Here is a 21,910-nt window from a genome sequence, read left to right as displayed (position 1 = left end):
TAATTTGCATTCTTTTCTCCTCAAATTTCAGTTTTTATATTTTTTCTTATTGAATTTGAGTGACATTGGTTAATCAGTTTTTATACTTTCAAATGCCGTCTTCAAGTTTATTGGTCCTTTTTTCTATGTGTAACTGTCATATCCAGTTGTAGAACTTTTTCTTGTGTTTTTCAAAGTTCTCATGTCTGCTGAAAGTCCTCATCTTCTCATGCATGTTTTCCACCCTTTTTACTAGATCCTTCAGCACTTTTTTTTTTAAATATATTTTTTACAGAGAGGAACTAGGAAATCTCTGAGTTTGCTTTCATTGACTGTTCCTCTCTGGATCAAATTGTCCTGCTTCCTTACATGTCTTCTAATTTCTTACTCTATGCTGGATATTTTTTATAAAAGAAGAATAAGTGTGAAAATAAATGTTATCTCCAGAAAAGGGCTGCCATTCCTTTTTCATACTCCTAGAGTGGAGGCTGAGTTAATTGGATCTATATTTTTTCTAAGAGTAAAAGTTAAAGAATTAAAACACCATCAAACTAATATTTTTATTTTACAATAATTTAATGTGTTATGTATATCTCTAAGCCTGATATTCCAGTATGGACGTACAAGTCCACATTCTCCCCTGTGCCATCTTATCCACACATAATTTATAATTTTATTAACGTTGATTCGATCAATTTCCCCCTCACCATACTGTGGTCTTCATAACTGAATTATAGTTTCCTTGATATAGAACAATCAGGACTGGATGCTGTATTCCAGGTGTGGTCGCACTATGATTTGCAGAAATATAATAAAAAAAATTTTATGCTTTGTACCCATATTTTTTTCACATGATGCCAATCAATGTTTACTGAAATGCCCCCCCCTTTACACTGCTGCTTAATATACATAAACAGTATCTTATTTTTAGTCCAAGTCTTCAGAGATATTTAGTCCCATTCTAGCAACTTATTCATGATCAAGCTCTGTTTCCACCAAATAACCATTTTCCCTTAAATTGCTTTCTCTTACACTTTAAATTTGTTCTCACCATCTTTTATTCTGGCAGTGGGCCCATTTCTTCTAAAAAGATAAAGCTTGTTCATCTTCTTCAAGGATTCTTTTGCAAATCAGTTTGTCATGGTCATCTTCCCGATGAGCATTTTCTCCTTCTAAATTTTATCTGGAATCTGTATATCATTCTTTTTTACTTTTAAATACATTTTTATTGATTTCCGAGAGGAAGGGAGAGGGAGCAGGAGAGATAGAAACATCAGTGATGAGAATCATTGACTGGCTGCCTCCTGCACGCCTCACACTGAGGATCAAGCCTGCAACCTGTGCATGTGCCCTGACCGGGAATCGAACCAGGACTAGAACTGGGACCTCCTGGTTCATAGGTCGACCCTCAACCACTGAGCTACGCCGGCTGGGCTGTAAATCATTCTTTATCTACATAGGTAGAAATTTTGGTAAAAGCTATCCAATCACGTGCCATGACCAGAGAGATGTATGTATCACAATTATTTTGTACCTAGTTTTTTCAAGTTGCTCATTTTGTCCTTTAGAATCTGACTTCTATAAACATCACATCCCAGTAAAAAGGTTCAATATTTGCCTGCTCAAGGCTACTTTTACAAGTAATTATAATTTGCTATAAAGAAAAATCTAAAAAATTCTTGACTGTAGTTTAAGGTAACTATTAATGATATCTGCTGTTATTCACAAAGTCCTCAGATTCATGAATGAACACTAACCTTCGTTTTATGCAAAACATGATTGGCATAAATTTAACTATAGCTGCTTCTCTCAGTTTTAATTAAAATCTCTTATCAGAGACTAAGTTTCATGAAATTATTATAACCAGGTGTGACAGACCAGTTAGCATAATATCTGGCCTTGTGGCAGGAATCAATTCAATACCACTAAAACTAACTAACCACAGATGGTATATGAATTCAGGTCTGCTTCCCTTTATTGGTGAATTCCAGAAAAAATTTTTTTAAAAGACTGTAAGAAATGTATTAATATGGTAAAACTATTACTGCAAAACCCAATTTGAAAGGAGCTGCTGAGCAATGCTGATTATTTGGTGTCCTGGAAAATGACTTGCATAAGTGCTCCAAACAAAACATGCTTTACAATAATCTCTAAAACGTGAAATGCTGGATTTTGCAGACGGTTCAGTGCACTTCTGGTGTTTCACTTTAATAAAGTAGAAAAAAAATCTAGTGCTATTGTCCTTTGGTTTTATTTCCTGCGAGTAAAAAAAGTATAGGCAGAAATGGTTTTACATGATCCACTTGAATATATCCCTTGAAATAATTTATAAATTGGCTTACTTCATGATTCTTGGTTATCAGGACCCATCAATGTCACTGTCAGCCTTGATTAATTGGTGGAAAATGTCAGATCAGTAGTAGTAACTTATGAACGTTTTCCCAATCCCTGAGAATCATAATCGTCGCATAAATGTTTCATCTTTTCATCATATATCTCTGGAAAGTAGGTGTGATTGCTCGTTGTTAATAGGACAAGGAACAGTGTCATAGAGGGTTAATCCATGTAAATTGGTTTCCACTCGCAAAGAAATTTTCTGGAACAAAAAAAAGGAAAAATATATACAGAAGTTTGCTCCTTAATGACAGGTCACATCCTCAATATGTTCAGAGGAATATCTTTTGGGATTAGGACTATAAATCAATTATAATGAGTAATAAGAATGAGACAGCTATTGAATTGCCAAAGATATCGGTAGTATTGAGAGCTGGGAAAACCAAGTTTCTCTATTCGGATCTTTATTTTTCTTTCATTTCTATGAAGAATCAGTAAAACTAAATGTTGAGGATGGCCAACGTACATGGAAGCAGAGTGGATGAAAATTCTGTCAAAGAATTTCTCAAATGTGATTGCTTTACAACCCCATTTCAAAGCTGAATCTTGCTAGTAATACACTACTTCTGCAAACACAGAAATGATTCATGTGAAAAGTTCCTCTTCTGCCATCACTGCTTATGAAGTTAATGTTCGAAAGGTTAGAGACTTGCCTTCAGAAAGTTCTCGTACCCCACCTGAAGGAAGTTTGACCACATAAATCTAATTCTGTGTTTCCTTACCTGAAAATCACGGATATAAGTCAGGAAAAAACCAAAGAAGGAAAATGACATAGACCATTCTGCTGCGGTAGTAATCATGTGAAGCACATAGCCCTTGAGTGACAATGAAAAAAAAAGAAGAATTCTGTGAAATTTCGGGCAAATGGTCTATAATTTCTCTCAAATAAAAAACCTGTAATACTTATAAACCCTCAATTTTTTTTTTAACGTATCTTGAGCATTCAAGGCAGGCATTGGAAAAGTCCTCTTAAATGATCTAGCTATCATCACAGTTTTATCTAGAGCACATAAAGTTCCATTTGAATAACTAAGACAGAAGAACTTCTACTTGAATCAAGGACTTACTGCCTTTCCCAAAGCCAAAGATTAAAAAAAAAGAAAAAACACCCTTAAGTAAACAATGCTTATGATAAACTTAGTGCTATTTTAAAGCATTAAGTAGTGTATGGATTATACTTCAGAAAATCTAGCAAATTATTTTATTCATTCATTTCCACAAATATGTCCTAATAAGACTGATATTTGGTAAATAATTTAAAGTAAAATGCCACTGAGAGGTTTGTGAAAACAGATAAACTCATTTTATTATCTATGTAGTATATGTCCCTCCTCCATTTTTCTCAGGATCAAAGCTCAGATATCCACTATATTTGAATCCAAATGCAGAGTCCATAATAATACACTTCCAGGCAACAAAAGGTGGGCAAAGACATGTTTTCAATTCAGAAAACAAGTATTCTAATAATAAAAGATCTCAGCTGGGTACACTGTATACTATATCCTGATTGTGAGGAGTCCATTTCTGAGAAAACTCTTTGCCTTCCATCACAATTTCCTTCATATCTTGAAAATGCCCACAGACCACAGGTGACAGGAGAATACAGAGGATGCCACATAAACCCTTTCATATATAGAAAATAACCTTAATACATAACTGATTATGCTACTGAAAATGTCTCATCGTTAGTGATGAAATGAAAAACACTACCAAAATAGTCATCTTTAATACAAAACTATGTTTTTTAAGACTCTACGTTCTTACTTTATCCTCGGGGTTCCAGTGGAGTTTCTGTACTATATCTGAGCCAAAATGGCCACTGTACAGGAGTGAGGAGCAAGTCAGCACTATGAGAAAGGCCGGTCAAGGAAGATTCTCAGAGAGGAGCTGTAAGTTTAAGTTAGATTCAAAACCAAAATTGCTTTAAAGGTCCAAGAGGACCACGCATATATTTGTTTCCAAGGTCCAAACCCATCCTCTTAAAGACTTCATGGTACACGGCAGAAGGAAACTTCTCAATGTGCCCAGAGGGTCACTATAAAGTGGCTCACATCGTCAACCGCCTTTGTCAGTAACTCAGCACTTCCATCGCCAGCTTCTGCTACATAATTAACTCACCATAACATCTTTGAAGTGAACATGATTAGTTTACACATTATCGTTGTTCCTAGCTCAGTTACTGGGTTCCTATGTAAAAACTGAATTACATGGTTAAAATCCTTGAATTCGGAGTTACTGTTCCAAGAATCTCACTGTCCACAAAAGGACTGCTTACAATATGCCAACAGCGTTCACTTAAATTTTGTTATTCAATTCCCTTCCGAGTGTAGCCACATTTTAGAGCAAAGGATACTGCTAAATGCGCTCACTCCGCACCAGATGACCAGCAGCAGTCTGACCCAGAAGATCTGTTTGCCATGAATTTTGGGCTGCATTAGGTAGGAAAGGGCGGTCTGGACAAACATATACAATGAGCCCATACCAAAGGTGAGAACAGCTCCACATATATGCACGGCAAAAAAGGTTGTTTTCTGAGGCAGAAAGAAGAAATAAAATAAAAGAAACTGAACACTTATTGCCAATACAGTATTTAAAACACAAGCGAGCAATTTCAATAGGACATTCACAGAGTAGAAAACCCCTGCAGATTGTACAAATTACTTCCTGAGGCAATTTTCTTTCATAATGTTCAGCATAAACCTGTGGATTATAATAATTCAAATTCGATCTCAGGCCACTACTAAAAATATGATAGTAATTATTTATCCATTTAATATGTTTGTTTATTTAGGTGCCTCTTCTATGTCAGCACTGTTTAGTACTCAGATATATTAGTAAAAAAAAGAAAAAATAACAAAAATTGGCCCTCACAGTTTACACTCAAGTGAAGCAGCACAAACAACAAATAATAAACTTTAGAAATGAGTACGCCCCCTACCAGGGATGGAGCCTGCAACCCAGGCATGTGTCCTGGCGAGGAACTGAACCGAACTGGCAGCAACCTTCTGGTGCAGGAGACAACACTCAACCAACTGAGCCACACCACCCAGGGCTACCTTACTCTTGTTACCAGTATCTACTTACATTTTACCTTTTACTGTAATACACTCTGCTTAAAACGTGATGACAACAGCTCTCTAAAAAATCTACAATCAAAACTCTTCCTTTAAGCCAGTCTGTTTTTCTAAACAGATGCTGTTTCATCTGGTTGAGAAGGTGCAGCGCGTGGCACAGAGGGTCTGACTGAGGGAACAACAGAGAGGTCAGGGCTTGGTTCCCTCACTTTCCAATCAAGGTGCTAATTCACAAACACAAAGGCCAATGCTCTTGGTTGAAGATATAGAAAGTTTCTAGAATAAAGAAATAAAATATAACAACTTATTTGCCAAAGTCATTGGTTTCCTTTTGGAGAGAGAAAGGGTGACTTCAGTGTGGTTTTGGGTGTTAAAATTGGCAATAAGTTATGCACACTAAGGAGAGAAAAAAATGTATTGTCATTACCACTTTGTGTAACAAAGATAAAAACAACATTCAGCGCCCACAGAATGTAATACAAAATGGTAATATTTTCTTAGTTCATAATTAGGTGGATTTATTCTATACATATGGCTAAAGGCTGGAAAAATGTAGGCAAAAATGAAATTAATTATTTTAGGGCTAAGAACAGTAAAATGGATAAATTTTTCCTCTTAAAAATATTCTCACTATACTGATGAAGCTAAATACACTCAGCCTGATCACTGCCCACTGTGGTCAGTACACAGTCCTATCAACAAAATCCTGTGAATTAAAAAGCAAAAATAAAGAATGGAGCGTATTCTATTTCCAATTAGAACAGAAGTATATAAAACTGGTTTGTGGTGTTTTGTTGGGGTAGCTCTAGGAAATTAATATAGATTTCTGCCTACTTATCCCTTCTAAGTTCCCTTGAGGATAAACTTCCTAGAGAGAAAAATTCCTTTAAGTTGGCACTGAGTACACTTACCATATGTTTTGTTGATTATTAAACACTAGAGGCCCAGTGCACGAATCCGTGCACCGGTGGGGTCCCTCAGCCTGGCCTGTGCCCTCTCGCAATCCAGGAACCCCCTTGGGGGACGTTGGACTGCCAGTTTTGGCCTGATCCCCGCAGGCCAGGCCAACACCCCCCAGAACCGGCAGTCCGACATCCTTCGAGGGTGTAGTAGTGTGCAAAGTGGCAGGTGGCTGGGGAGGAGGTGGAGCCTGGGCCGGGTGCTGCTCCCGCTCATCCCGACCCCGTTGCACCTGTTGCTGCCCCTCAGTAGCTCAGTAGCTGCCAAGGAAGCGGGAGAGGCTCATGCCACTGCGGCTGCACTCGCCAGCCATGAGCTGGGCGTCTGGCACCCGTCAGTCAGCTGAGCGGCACTCCCACTGTGGGAGCACACTAACCACCAGGGGGCAGCTCCTGCGTTGAGTGTCTGACCCCTGGTGGTCACTGTGCGTCATAGCAACCGGTCAAACAGTTGTTTGGTCGCTTAGGCTTTTATATATAGAGATATATAGATACTTGCTTTCAAAGAAATTATATTTGTATTTTTAAGTCAGATTTTTCAAATGCCCTATTATAATTATTAGGTCTCTTTAAATGCTGCTAACTATAGTAATAGCAGGAGAATTTTTTATCCATTCTGCTTAGTCCCTTTAGCCTCTCTCAATAAGCTAATTACTAAATATTTAATGACAGCCTGTTTGTGCTAAGTATTATGTTAGGTGTTGAATATACAATGGTGAACAAAACCATTGTACTTGTAATTAATGGAGAAATATATTGACTAAAAATTTTTAAAATAAAATTTAAAAAACACAGATCAATATATAGGAGCAAGTCTCTCAACAGAAAAGACTTTCCCAAGAAGGGCAGTCTGTAGTGAGATCTGGAAGATGCCTCAATCTATTCAAGCTTGGGGTCGTGGCGTGTCCAACAGAGGAAACAACATGTGACATGGAGTTAATAAACTTGTCTTATTTAAGAAACAAAGAAAGGCCAGTGTTTGCACAATGGAGACATTAGGAAGGGGAATGAGGCTGTCCCCCTGCTCCAAGTACTACAGGTCCAAAGCTGCATGAAAAGAGACAATCAAGGGACTCTTCCCCCTTCCCACAGGGGAGTCTGTGCTGTGGGACTCTTTCCCCCGCCCACACGGGAGTCTGTCTGTGCTTGTTTCTCAGTAAATTTCCACCTTTGCTGTCAAAAGAAAAAAAAGAAAAAGACAACCAAGAGAAAAGAAGTAATTTGATAAACTGCCGAACTGCTTCATTAACTCAAAGGTATTGTATGATAGGTTGCTATCAACCTCTCGGCCTCATTCGGCATCACTCCCCTTCTTAATGTCCCTGTTGTCCATACCCTGTAGGCATGTATGTATGAAATAATCTTCTGTGTTGAGATAGTGCAATTCTGGGCTTTGTTACAGCAGCAAGCACTACTCTAATATCCACTTGGATTTTACTTATAGAAGTTACTAGTATTAACCATTACTAAAACACTGAGTAACAGAAACCAATCAGCCCGACTGGAGTGGTTCAGTGGTTGAGCACTGACCTATGAACCAGGAGGTTGCGGTTTGATTCCCAGTCAGGGCATATGCCTGGGTTGCGGGCTTAATCCCCAGAAATCATGATTTCTCTCATCATTGATGTTTCTATCTCTCTCTCCCTTTCCCTTCCTCTCTGAATCAATAAAAATATATTTAAAAAAAATAACAGAAACCAATAAGAAGCATTATAGGAATGGAGAAGTTTGAATAAGAAAGACAGAATATGCCTCTAATACATGTAGTTGTATGATGTGTGTATTGTTTTTTTTAATCCACACCTGAGGACATTTTCATTGACTTTGAGAAAGAGAGCGAGAGAAAGAGGTATCTATCGACTGCCTCCCACATGTGCCCCAACCGACTGGGGATTGAACCTGCAACTGAGGTATATGCCCTGATTGACCTTTCAGTGTAGGAAATGACTCTCCTACCAATTGAGCTACAATGTGTGTTTTTATGTCTGGCTAGTTATTAAATGTCTAACTAGGTTACCAAATGTCTAAATGGAAACTTTAAAGGCTGTAGAGAGATTAATCAAAAAGCACCACAGGCCCAGGATGCAACTGGTAGTACCAAAGCCTTATCTGAGAGAACATCGGCAGGAAGAAATGTGGAGAGTTTGCAAATGCTTGGTGACAGCTGACTGGTACTTTAACATTAAGAATTCCTGAGAAGCCCTAACCGGTTTGGCTCAGTGGATAGAGCGTCGGCCTGCGGACTCAAGGGTCCCGGGTTCGATTCCGGTCAAGGGCATGTACCTTGGTTGCGGGCACATTCCCAGTAGGGGGTGTGCGGGAGGCAGCTGATCGATGTTTCTCTCTCATCGATGTTTCTAACTCTCCATCCCTCTCCCTTCCTCTCTGTAAAAAAATCAATAAAATATATTAAAAAAAAAAAGAATTCCTGAGAAAACACTGAAAGAGCTACAGAACCTTCCTCAACCTCCTCACCTAAGGGCTGGGTACCTAGGAATGTAGGTGATCAATGGAAGCATCTAAACAAGAATACAAAAGAAGTAAATGAGTGTAACTTGTCAGGCATATTTTTTAAAAAGTTTAAATATGTAATTCTCACTTATAATGTATATCAATTCTCCCTGGTCTTGGAGTAATCTCCAATTAAATAGTAATAAAGAATCTAATAAGTCAAGTCCTGTAGATCCGTAAAATGACAGAGAATAATTTCTATTTAGTCAACAGATTAACGAGAATGAAATTTTCTAAGTGTAAATGTAGCTATTTCTAAAAGGGTCAAATAATTCCAAAGCCGTGGATTCTATTTTGTGAGGGCAAAGAAACAACAGCAGCATGTAACTGGGTGCTCCAGGTGCTCTTGGTCACACGTACATTCAGGTACCTCAGGGAAATACCTGTGCTGGGTTAAAACACAAACCTGGAAATTTGCCACAAAAGAAAGTCCTAAACAACTCAGCAATCCAAGTACGAAGCCAGCCTTGTTTAACTTGGAGATATATTTCCCTTCGGGATTCAGAGCCTGAACTTGCTTATAACGAACATAAATGGTAGCAACGCCTGGGAAAGAGAAAATCCAAAAAACAAGTAATAAATAACCAAGAAATAAAGTTGCCAATAAAGAGTTCGCGAAGGTCACTGCTATCCAGAAACAGAGGTTTTCCTTTTTTTCTTATTAGTCAAGAAAGGGCCAAATCAAACTTTCCCTTGCAAAAACATTGCCAAAGAACACGAAAGTACAGAAAACGTAGCAGAGCTATGCTTTTGTAGATACGTGCTTGAAAACTTTAGTCATACACTGAAACATTTACTTGACTTTAATTTTTGACTTCCTATGAAAGAATGCAAATAGTCACAATTGGTGGAAAAAGCAATACTCTAGCAAACCATTAATAACAATTTGGTTCAAAAAACAAGTGATTAATAGGAATGTAAAATACTGTAGCAGAACTCCATTCCTTTGGCATTAGAATATCGTTCAAAAATCAAACCATGCTATCCTCAAACTTCGAAATTACTTACCCTGAAGGGATGTAGTTGGTGTCAGTTGTGGTCAGTGTGTTGACAGCTCTTTGTCCTCTACTAGTTGCTTAAGAAATCCACTTAAGGCCTCAAGGAATATTTGGTAATACTTTACAACTTGTATTTGAATGAGCAGTCAAATAGCTCTATACGTTTTTTTAAAGATTTATTTCCATAATTCAGCATTTCTAGAAACTGCTTTTCTTTTAAAAGGAACATATCTCTGATCAATAATTTAGTGAGAACATTCCCTCAAGTATAGTAACTAAAAAGTAAAACTAGTAACACAATATTGTCTAAAGAAGAAAGGGGTGATTTGGCGATTAATTTTCATCATTAAGACCATTCTCATTACTTACATAAAACTGCGGCGAAATTTAACATTGCCCCAAACAGGCACTTTTCTGGAGCGATGGTACCAGTGTCACTGAAAGAAAAAAATGGTGTGGATTTCTAACACTGAATTTACACATGTATTTCTTCTAAGGGATAAGAAACAACAGGGGTTACTTCAAGTCCTTTATCTTTTCATAAATCTATGGGTTCAACTCTTACAATTGCATAAGGACATGACAATTTGAGCTCACAATATTTGCCCAGTTCACTTTTTATCATATCACTTAGATTATTTTTTCACATACTAGAAATCAATGTAAATTAATGAAAAAGCATGTTAAGGATGTTGTTACTGACTTACATCACTCAGGCAGTATGTTCATCTGTCTCTGAATATTCTCTAACATCACAGATCCTTTCAAAAATCTGTCTTTTGTTATTACGTTCTTTTTAAAAAAAAAAATACGTGCTTATTGATTTCAGAGAATAGAAGGGTGAGGGAGAGAGAGATAGAAACATCAATAATGAGAGAGAATCATTGATCAGCCGCCTCCTGCATGCCCCTACTGGGGAACGAGCCTGCAACCTGGGCATGGGCCCTGACAGGGAATCAAACTCTGACCTCCTGGTTCATAGGTCAACACTCAACTACTGAACCACACTGGCTGGGTTGTTATTGCTCTTGACTCTGCCTATAACTCAATTTACAGCTAATCATTTCATGATTAATCAAAAAAATATTTATCAAGAACCTACCCTGTGCCAGACAGCGTTTTAGGGACAGAAATATGGTGGTAAGTAAAGGAGACAAAGCCACTGGCTTCCTGGAGCTTCCATTCCAGACCAGTTTTGAGCCCCCACCTTCCTATGTCTGTGACCAATCCGCTAGCAGAACGCTGACTCACAGCATTCCGTCCAGACCTCTATCACCACCAGCTGCCACATGCACTGCAATGCCCGTCGGTCAGGGCAGTGTTGTGTACACGGACCCAGATGAACTGCCACCACGTACTAACTGTGGAACCGTGGGCGTGTTCCTCTGTCTCCCTAAGTCAGACTATCTGCAAAATGGAGCTATTACCCTCCTCCCTGCCTCACCGGATGGCCACGAGGAACTGAAAGTGGGGTAGTGCATGTGAAATATCTACCAGAGTAGCAGGCACAGAGGAGACCCATTAAATGTTACTTCCTTTCTCCTCCCTCTAACTACTGTAAAGATTAAAGAGACAAACTCTTTGGTCTCAAATTGAAGTACGTAGAAAAGAGAATAAAGATCTCAACTAAGACAATGTAATGGGAAGAAAAAGGAATGGAGCCCGGCCGGTGTGGCTCAGTGGTTCATGTGGCTAACAAACCCATGAACCAGGAAGTTAGGGTTTGTTTCAGGTCAGGGCACATGCCTTGGTTGTGGGCTCAACCCTCAATAGGGGGCGTGCAAGAGGCAACCGACTGATGATTCTTTCTCATCATTGAAATTTCTATCTCTCCCTCTCACTTCCTCTCTGAAATCAGTAAAAACATATTTTTTAAAAAGTACTATTCTAAAAAAAGAGAAAAAAAAGGAATGGAAAGTCATTTCTGGTAAGGAATCAGGAAGACTCGGTGAGCATCTGGATTACGTTTATGAAAAGTAAAGTATCAAATATGAATCAGAAGGCCTGCTCCTTCCTACTCTAAAACGCATCTTCAGATACAAAAGCTTCTCTGTTCCTCTCTGATCACTTTCAGGGAGTGGGGATCATGTTGTTTTGTTGCTGTTGTCCCTTCTACCTTTCAAGTTTTCAAGAATAATGTATACGTATTATTCTTATAATCAGAAAAAATATACACAATTTTAAGTTGAGCTCCAAATGATGCTCTTGTTTTGGATTATCCCAAAAGTAACCCAAAGTATCCATGTCCAAGCTGCTGGCTGCGCGGGCTCCTTCCCTGGCTCTGCAACACGCTGACACACACTGGCCTCCAAATGGAAAGAGCCCTGCCCATCGCCTCGGCAGCAGGCCCTTCAACCCAGCGGTCTGCACACCATTTTGATTACACACCATAAAAAAGTGTAACCATGTAACTTCAAAATATATGTATTATTATTACACATATATTACATTTCAGCTTAAAGATTTTGAGATTTTAAAATATGCACAGAAGTTCTAATAGTTTCTTCTCGGACCCCAGTGGCTAGTCTTACAGACCCCACTTGGGCCTACACTACTCAAACCTAGACAGCACGTGAAACCAGCTTGTAAACTGTCTTTGAGGTGAACTTTACTTTCGGTTATGCCCTTTGCTGCTGTAACAACTAGGCCTTTTAGTTAGGGTTTATGAACAGAAAGGAACTAGTTTAACAATCATTTTTCAGATGAAAGGAAAGGAGCTTAAGGGAAGTAAAAATAAGTACCATTGAGTTTAAATATGTCATAATGTTGGGAAAAGATCCTAGGGCAATATACGAGTTCGTTAGCAGAAAAAGACAGAAGGGCAGGGACAGGAGAGGAAGTGCCTAGCGGACTCTGGGTCAGAAAATCACATGCCAGACCATCAGAGAACTGAAACCGAGAAAGAACTCACGTGGCCTCTAACTTACTTAAAGCTCTTTCAAATGAAAGCAGACAAGTTTTCGAAGGGGCCATAAAAACGCTGAAGGACCCTCATCAATTTTTTATGTGTCTTCTCTTGAAGTTACTAAAGTGTGAACTGGCTTCTTAAAGCAGCGGTCGCCCAACCTTTCGGACCTTGAGGACCATCAGTTGGTGACCGCTGCCTTAAACTACACGTGCCCCTAGCAGAGTAGTAAACATTGGTGATGATCAGATTCCTAGAACTGGAACCTTAAATAAAAAATATCTTTTTGTTTTATAAATCTTCCCCACGTGCACCCAATTTGTTGATATTCTTTGGGTCATACTATTTATAAAAAAATACATTTAGCCTTTCAGTTTATCATCCTTTAAAAGGTTAGTTTTTCAGAAGGTAAACAAATTAATAAATGAAACAACTCCAACACCAAACACGCCAAACTCTGGAAGGCAATCCACCAAACCCATTAATCACGTGTGTGGAGGCAGGAACTAAAGGGAGGTTAGAAGAGGGAGGTCAACTTTTTGTTTTTATAATCACTCTGGTATTGTTTAAAAATGTGTTAGGATAAGCACACATTACCTTTATAATTGAAAAGAGGGGTTATGGACATACAAGAAATTGAGTACTTCATTAGCAATTTTGAAATTTCAAAAATATTTGTGATAAATGTTGATACTTCATGTGCCAGAAAGATCTAGGCAAAATGTCCTGAGAAGTAAGCATATGGCCTCCAGAGTCAAACTGCCCAGTGAAATTGATTCTCGGTTCTGTCATTTACTGCCTTGTGCCTCTGGACAGGAACTTAACCTTCCTGGACCCCATTTCCTCACGTGGGGTGTTGCAGTTCCCACCTCAAAGGGTGGCTGTAAGGACCCAATTATTTAAGGCTGAAGAATGCTTAGGACATTACCTTGCACATAAGTAGATCAACAAATGTTTGTCATTACTATGATCTTTCAATATTGTTATTGTTGTCTGCAGCATTTTTTTTTTTAAGGGGAGAGTAACTCCAATTCTATCTCCTGAGACAACGTCCAATACTGATTTGGAGAATAAGGCACTGAAGTGTCACAATTCACTAAGCAAGTCCCCAAATGAATCTCAGCCCTCTGTCTCCACATTTCTCCATCACATAGAAGGAGCCAAGAATCCTTCCCTGTTATGTTCCTCTTGTCGTTGTAAAGCCAAACATAACATTTGAATTTCAAAATGCTAACGTTACCTCTTGGCTTCGATGTTAAAATATGAATGAGAAATAACCTATAGGATACATTTCACTGACCTGATATAAGGCAACGCAGGGTCAACATGGTGGAGAATGATGGCAGTAATGTACGAAAATATGAAAGCAGCAGCCGTCCAAATGACAAGGGCTGAGGGCAGGAAACTGAGGCCTTGCTGAAACCACCACATCTCAGACAGGTCTTCTGCAGCAGAAAACAAGTCAGACAAGATTATCCACACGTATTTCATCTTTTCTGCTTTAGCCGTCCACTCCCCCAACCTTGGTCCACTTCTGAAACCATTCTGAAACCATCCCCCTCACCGCCTACTAACACCCGCTCTCCTTCGACTTCTCAGGAAATGAAACCAAGATTCTCCCACTCAGATCCAGTCCCGTCCTTCCACACAACACCGAGTACCCAGTGCCGCTTATTCCACCTCCGAAATGTCCTTAAAATCTAGCTCTCCTCTCCACCTGCACTGCACTGCCCCACCGAAACCACCCTCTCTTCTTGGCCAGCTTATTATTATAACCTACTAACTGGTCCTCCTCTAGACTGGACCACAACCAATCTAGACTCCACCCTAAAGCCGGGGTGACCCTTCTAATTCTACAATACCAACCCGAGCACCTTCTCCCCCCACAGCGAGTCTTTCAGGTCTCCCCTAGGCCCTTGTAAACACCCTCTCCTCCTGAGCATGGTCTGTGAGGCCCTTGCACTGCCTGGTCTTTATTTACTTTTTATATTCCTCTCTGGCTACTCTCTTTGCTCCCAGTTTCTTGCTCATCACCTTCATCATCATGACAAAAGCAAACACAGTGTTTACTGTGTCAGCAATGTTATGAAGCACTTTCCATTAAGACATGATCTCACTGACTCCTCACAGCAGACTTACAGAGGTTAAGAGAACTGCCCAAGGTCATGGGGAGGTAGAGGCAGGAGTCAAACTCAGGCAGTTCCATTCTGCCACCAATCACTGTGCTGTACGCCACCGCAAACTGCTTTCAGATCTTCGGATGTGGCACGTTCTCTTGGGCCCCTCAGACCTTCAGGCGCACGGTACTGTCTGGATGAGTGGACTACAGTGCTCTCCCCGCTCCCTCCCACTACCACCAGTCAACACCCACTCACCCATCTTCAAGTCTCGACTCCAGTCCTTCAGCTGAGTGTCCTGCCTTGTTCCCAACAGTACTTCTACCCCCCCTCCCCCTGCACCCCCCGCTCCCCCAAGGCACTCACACCACTTACCTGTTACTTGCTTGTTTGGTTTTATCTTCCTCACTAAACCTTAAGTTCTGTGAGAGCAGGAACCAACTGTTTTGTTCACCATTATATTTTCAGCTCCTACATGATGGGGGGCGGGGAAAAAAGAGAGAACCTAAATACACAAAGACCACACATCACCACTTTCTCCCTTACCTTCCAGACTGAGGACGCTGGTAAATAATAATGAGTCAATAATGTGAATCAGAAAACATGACTGTCTCTTCTTGCATTTAATTTTAAAAAATATAAAGTACTTTCAAATTATAAGAAATGACTCATATGCATGTGAAAGTAACTGCATGTTTGGAGGAGTAGCTTCTCATAGTTTAATGGACTGAAATTCAGGATTTCCCATGAACTTTGCAAACACTTACAACTCTTCTCTCCACCCATCCTCCAATGTGCTCAGCTTTCTCATCTCAGACTTTCCAAATAATGAAATCTCAGCTATTTTTGACTTGTATTGTCACTTACTCTGTCATCTGACTTATTGCTAAATACGTGTATTTAAATCTTGCCCAGTAAGTTTCTTTTCCTTTGTTCCTAAAGCTACCATTATAGACTTGAGTAATTTCCTGTCTGAATTACCATAATCTCCTCCTTTCCTGTCCTTTTCCATTGTCAGTCCTTACCACTTCCACCAATTTTCTTCATCTATTCAGTTAATCATGACAATTCCTCCCTAAATTCCCCAACATAAGTTTCTGGGACAATAATTCTCAATTTCTATAAATTTTGAACTACAGTACTTCTAAAATCTTTCACTTTTCTCCTTCTATCTCTTTAAATGTTATTTGAATTTGTTTCTGATCATTCCAATCTAAAATCCTTAGGAGTCTGGTACCGTATGTGTTGGTTCTGCCAACTCTTGCACAGGAGTTTCATGGTTTCTGACGATGAGCTCAATTGGGAGTGTCCCAAAGGATGAGATGAAGGGTGACCCATTCCGGGAGGGCCTGTATTTATTTTTGCTGGGCGCTCTGACATATAACTAACCCAGGCCAACTTTAATTTCTTGGCTTCAGGTTTGCCAGCGCATGTAGATATGTCAATTTGAATCCTGAATCTGGGCGATGCAGACCCTGTAGCTTGATATAGTAGGCAGCCAGGCAGAATGGACAGAGCAGGAGCCATAAGCCTGGCTACAAAAGGTCACCAGGTGGAAAGCTCTGGAGAACTAGCAACAGGCAGAACTGGGAGGACAAGTATTGCAGGGTGGGACCTCGCCCCCAGGGTGGCCTTTTCTCCCCTAACACGACACTGGTCATGCACTTTAGACCCCCTGACCTTTCATCTCGCAGGTCATGGTCAGACCCTCCCCTGACATGTCGCTAGTCATGCCGTAGACCCCCTAGAGGAGGAACGGGGGCCGGAGAAAAGCCTTATAGGACTCCCAGACAAGCCCTTGCACAACCACTCCCATAAGCACGAAGCCTTCAAGACAACGAGGTTCTGGCCCGCATCAAACAATCTTAGGAACAAAGCCCCAGGTCCGCTGACCACAGAGACAGAGTTCTGGTCTAACGAGAGATAATATCTAGGCCTCAGTTGTGTATCAGCTCCAGGCCCAGAAAAGTATCAAGGCCAGGCAGGGCAACATGGGCCATGGCCATGGACCAGCTGTGGTGACTAAAGCCCCCCTGCCCTGGGGGCGACCAATCAGTGCAGACCACAACCCTCAGGAGACACACCTGGAAAGCTGAAGAATATTCTATTGAGGTCCTCCAGAGACAAGCCCTTAAGATAAAGGACCAGCAGGCTTACACTTTCTCTCTCTGCAGAACTTTCCCCTCTCCGTCCCCAGGCGCGTTTCCTTTGCCTTTCTGTCTCCTAAGTTTCCTGAGTTCATGCAGCTCACTGCTTCCTCGCTCGCTTCTGCGGTCTGTGCCTTTCCAAATAAACTTTCACTTGTATTTGAGTTGCTTGGCTCTGAATTCTTTTCTTAGCTGAACTCAAGAACCAAGATCTGACACCTGGTGCTGTTCCCTGTTACAGTTTCTGTCCTCCAGGAACAGTTTGTTCGGAGACCGTACCTTTATTTCCACCACCTGCAGCTACGTGAAAACATTTCTTTGTGATCTCCCTTTGTCAAGGAGGTATTTTTCCTAGCCCACCTTTCACTGAGTTTGTAGAGATTTTTGAGGGTTCTAGCTAAATTTGGGGGGAGGGGCTTGTCCAAGGCCATGAGTTGTACAATTTCAAGTAGAAACATTTACATTTTACTTTTTATGGAAAAGTCATCCCTTGAAACACAGGTACCGTTTAGGTGAATAAACAGGTGTACTACCACGTGAATGGTGCCTCCAGAAGTTGTACCCCTGGGAGGTCAAAGGGAGATGACTTTCTCTCTCTACTTTGGGGGGGAGGAGGGGGGAGCCTATCACCTACCTCCAGCTGTGCTTCCTTTCTGCTATCAGCCAAATGCCCCCAAAGGAGACACACTGCTAGTTTACTACTCTGGTCTCAGCTCGCTTGGACTTTTTAGCCCTGAGGATTTCCCTTTCTTTCCCGCAAGACCTGCTATGCATTTAAAAGGCTAATATAATTTATTCAGCATTTAGGTGTTTTGGCAAAATGGATTTTCAAAACATTTTGTCCACCCCATTGCTAGAAGCATAACCTCCTCCTCATTTGATCCTTTGTGCATGTCCAAATCCTTCCTAGTCTTCAAATCTGACCTCGAAAACCACTTTCCACCCACAACACCTTCCCTAATCCCTCTGCACCTGGAAATAAGCACCCAGGGCCTCAGAGAACACTGAGCATTTGCACATCTCTTACAGCGCACTATCCTCCACAGGAGGAAACTATAGGAGGGCGTTTTAAGTGGATAAAATCCTTAATGGGGACTCCACTTCTCCACCTGAGCACAGCAGAGGGCTTTGCTCAATAAATATTTTATGAACAAATAGCCCAAACCAAATCCTCTTAAACCCCAAAAAGGTTCATAATTTTTCTGTTTCAGTAAACAGTATTACCATTGTCCCAGATTATCCAGATTCCAAGACCTCAAAGTAACCTCACATGCTGTCACTGAACGATGGCAATTCTACCTCCGGTCATCTGCAGCCATTCCTCCTCCCAGTTCTCAAGTCAGAGTTTCAACTCGTTTCAACTCTCTCTGCGGAACTAGTTTTCTCCTTCCCCTCCGTCCATTCCGCACGCACTGCCAAATTAACATTGCTACAACATTCTTCTGTTCAAAAACTTGTTTTTACAAAATTGGACAAACTTGGACAAGCTTCCTTAACTTCCCTGAACCAGTTTTTCCTTTGAAAAATGGCATAATATTATTGGCAAAGGCTGCATTGTCCATCACAGTAATCAGAAGCCACAGGTGGTTATTTAAAATTTCAATTGACTGAAATAAAGTAAAATTTTAAATTTTAGTTCCTTAGTCACGTTAATGACATTTCAAGTACTCAAAAGCCACCCGTGTCTAGTGACTACTGTATAGGACAGTGAAAATAGTACGTTTTCATTCTTGTGGAAAAGTTCTATTGCACTGTGCTAGAAGGTTATTACTGGGAGTGCACTGACATAGCACAAGTAAAGAACTTAACACACTGATGACATAAAGAGCAGCTTTTAGAATTAACTGTTAAATGTTCTAATACTCGCTTCATAGAGGTTTATTGAAGAATTAAATAAGATAATATATGTAATAGGTGATATGGATAATATACTGTCATAGGGGTCAATAAAAGTTTGTTCCTCTTTTAGAATATAAAAGATGAATTACCTGTTTTAGTATCAGTCTTCAAATCTGCCCAAACCTGCCCCTTTTGAAGAGCCTGAAAACCACATACAAAGAAAATCAGAGATTCTTCAACCCACATGCTTTTAAACACATACAATTTCAAGTCAACACACCAATATTGTTCATGGGCAGAACACTATGCTATAGGATTATTAATAGGTTATTTTCCCTATAGAGGTGATACTTGTGTGTTTCATAATGATGTTGTACCATCTAGAAACAAGTATTTTAAGTCTAGGATATCAATTCTCTGATCCTTTTTTATATTAGACACCTTTCACTGACCTCAGAAAGGATAAAAGAAAATACAAAAACAACAAGTTTCCCCTACAGGATAAACAAAAATGCAAAAAGAATAATGGCCTATTAAGCAAGATAAAGCACTATTTTTTGTGATGCAATGGAAAGAATGCAGCTATGTTATCAGATTTATCTAAGTGCAAATCTTAGCTTTATCATGTTCCAGCTGTATAATTTCAGGCAAGTTACTTAGTTTCTCTGAGTTCCAGTATTCTGACTTGTAAAGCAGCAATCTAAAAGGGTTTTTCCTTAGAGTTGAACCCAGTAAACATAAATATAATAATGACAGCTGACATCAATTTTGTACAGCCATAACTAGCCACAAGGATGGGAAATGACAACACTTAATTCTCTGTATACATGAGTCACCTTGGATTTGTCACTCCTTAGGTTTTGAGAGTTCTAGCTGTTTCCACTGACAATTAGAGAAGCAGGACTTGAAATGTTGCCCAGTTTGCTGACAACTGAGAAATTTCAGCGTTCCAATTAGGGGAGGAAGATGAGTATTGCCCCGTATTTTCACACTAGAAAAATGGAAGCATGGCTGCCAATCAAGCAAAGTAAGAATTTTAATGGTTAAGAATTTAAGAAACCTGCTCAGCCAGTGTGGCTCAGTGGTTGAGTGTCCACCTATGAATCAGGTCACGGTTCAATTCACAGTCAGGGCACATGCCTGGGTTTCGGGCTCAGTTCGTAGTGTGGGGTGTGCAGGAGGCAGCCAATCAATGATTCTCTCTCATCATTGGTGTTTCCATCTCTCTCTGTCCCTCTTCCTTCCTCTCTGAAATCAATAAAAATATATTTAAAAAATAATAATTTAAGAAACCTTTTAAAATCCTCCAAAATATGCAGGAATAACCTTCACATGGCACGATGAGTTTAAGAAAATGTTCTTGCATCTCTCACCTATGTTCTCTGCTTTCTTTGACGATCCATGAATCAGAACTGCAGCTACAATTTTCAAATTTCATAAATATTGAAATGCCACTGGTAATAAGATGAATTCCTTATGCTGTCTCCTTTAAGTGGTGACTGAGAAATGATAAAAAAATTCTATTTTCTTAATAAATCTTTTTTTTTAATCCTCCCAATGATATTTTTCCATTGATTTTAGAAAGAGTGGGAGAGAGAGGAAAAGACAGAAATATCGACGTGAGAGAAACACATCGATTGGTTGCCTCCTGCACGGGCTCGGCTGAGAAGGAACCTGCAACCGAAGTAAATGCCCTCGACTGGACTTGAACCCAGGACCCTTCCGTCTGCAGGCCGACGCTCCATCCACTGAGCCAAACTGGCTAGGGCAAGAAAGAAAATTCTAGGTGTTCCAAGTGAAGACAGAAAGCCCTGGGGGTACACAGAACCATCAGGTGCAAAGCATAATAGAAAATGATTATTTTTCTAAACACTCTAAGTTGGACTTCTGACAAATAAAATGTTCTTCTAATGATTAAATCCTAGATGTCTAGAAGGTCACGCAAGTTTTAAAATAAGTTGGATCAAATATCACAGGTAATTGGGGGAGAATCTCGTACACTGCAAATTACAGCACTGCATCTGGGAGATCTGGAAAAAAAATCATTTGCGTTTTTCACATGTGCCTTACAGTAAAGCCTGTGGTGGATACAAAGACTTGCCAGTTAGCCCTAACTGGTTTGGCTCAGGGGATAGAGCGTCGGCCTGCGGAGTCCCAGGTTCGATTCCGGTCAAGGGCATGTACCTTGGTTGTGGGCATATCCCCAGTAGGAGGTGTGCAGGAGGCAGCTGATGGATGTTTCTCTCTCATCGATGTTTCTAACTCTCTGTCCCTCTCCCTTCCTCTCTGTAAAAAAAAAAAAATCAATAAAATATATTAAAAAAAGGACTTGCCATTTACCTGTCAGTATTGGGCTGCCCCGCCCCCCAGGATAGAACTGCGGGTAGCAGCCCCGAGCGCCTCGTAAACACAGCGGGTCACCACAGGTCTCCATTCCACCCCCTCCCCCGCGCCCACACCTCCCCGCCTGGAATCCGAGCCCAGGAGCGACGACGGGAACGCAAACTCCACCAGTTTTTCGCGGGACGGAGGCAAAGGTTCCCGGTCACCGCAGGAAACAAACGAAACCGGGGAACTGCACGTTTCGACCACGGCCGCCTTCCGGAGCCGCGGGCACTTGGATGCCGACCAGGGCTGGGCTTCGCTTGGGGCCGGGAAAGGATGCGGGAGGCGGGGCCTGGCCCGGCGCGGGGGGTGGGGTCTTGGGTAGGGTAGGGGGGAGACTGGGACCTGGATCGCTGGGGGGGGCGGGAATTGGTTCAGTAGCATGCGCGCCGGGTGCCGGACTGCTTCCCACCGGGTTCGGGCTCGCTGTCAGAGACGTTTTGCGGGTTGAGGAATATGGCTGCGTATGTGTACGTCGGTCAGGAGGTTGCGTGGTGCGTACCGTTGCGGGGGCTGGGTGTTGTGGTCTTGCGATAGGGGTGGGGTGGTGGGTTTGGGTTCCTTAATTTTTTCTTTCTTTAGTTTGAGATATGTGAGTTGGT

The 21,910-nt window shown here is 40.8% G+C and overlaps 1 protein-coding gene across 7 annotated transcripts; it reads right to left on the bottom strand.

The window, feature by feature from the left end:
* Window positions 1-525: 525 nt before the first annotated feature.
* On the bottom strand, window positions 526-20,491 carry DRAM2 (DNA damage regulated autophagy modulator 2). 7 transcript variants are annotated; one of them, XR_002830165.1, is made up of 11 exons: window positions 20,297-20,486; window positions 19,073-19,124; window positions 15,313-15,408; window positions 14,121-14,265; window positions 10,285-10,352; window positions 9,324-9,463; window positions 4,727-4,904; window positions 4,138-4,220; window positions 3,096-3,188; window positions 1,031-2,575; window positions 526-770 (listed from the first exon to the last, which is right to left on the bottom strand). XR_002830165.1 is itself a non-coding variant. In XM_023757075.1 (11 exons), exons 5-11 carry the CDS (start codon window positions 14,249-14,251, stop codon window positions 2,468-2,470), a joined length of 801 nt encoding a protein of 266 aa, XP_023612843.1. In that variant the 5' UTR covers window positions 14,252-14,265; window positions 14,960-15,130; window positions 15,313-15,408; window positions 19,073-19,124; window positions 20,297-20,491; the 3' UTR covers window positions 526-2,467. The 7 variants fall into 7 exon arrangements, 4 of the variants coding, with proteins under 4 accessions (XP_023612843.1, XP_023612842.1, XP_023612841.1 ...); XR_001348988.2 differs by having other exon boundaries at window positions 526-1,189; window positions 2,322-2,575; XR_001348989.2 differs by having other exon boundaries at window positions 2,322-2,575.
* Window positions 20,492-21,910: the final 1,419 nt, after the last annotated feature.

The sequence above is a fragment of the Myotis lucifugus genome, unplaced genomic scaffold, assembly GCF_000147115.1.
Source record: "Myotis lucifugus unplaced genomic scaffold, Myoluc2.0 scaffold_101, whole genome shotgun sequence".
In the NCBI taxonomy this organism is placed as follows: domain Eukaryota; kingdom Metazoa; phylum Chordata; class Mammalia; order Chiroptera; family Vespertilionidae; genus Myotis; species Myotis lucifugus.
This window is presented reverse-complemented; position numbering and strand designations above follow the sequence as displayed.

Coding starts and splice junctions, on each gene's coding strand:
- DRAM2 (XM_023757075.1), bottom strand. CDS start 14,251: ATGTGGTGGTTTCAGCAAGGCCTCAGTTTCCTGCCCTCAGCCCTTGTC. Junction 4,221..4,726: donor CGGAGTGAGCGCATTTAGCA/GTATCCTTTGCT, acceptor CCTTTCTCATAG/TGCTGACTTGCTCCTCACTC. Junction 3,189..4,137: donor ACTGGAACCCCGAGGATAAA/GTAAGAACGTAG, acceptor TTGTCACTCAAG/GGCTATGTGCTTCACATGAT.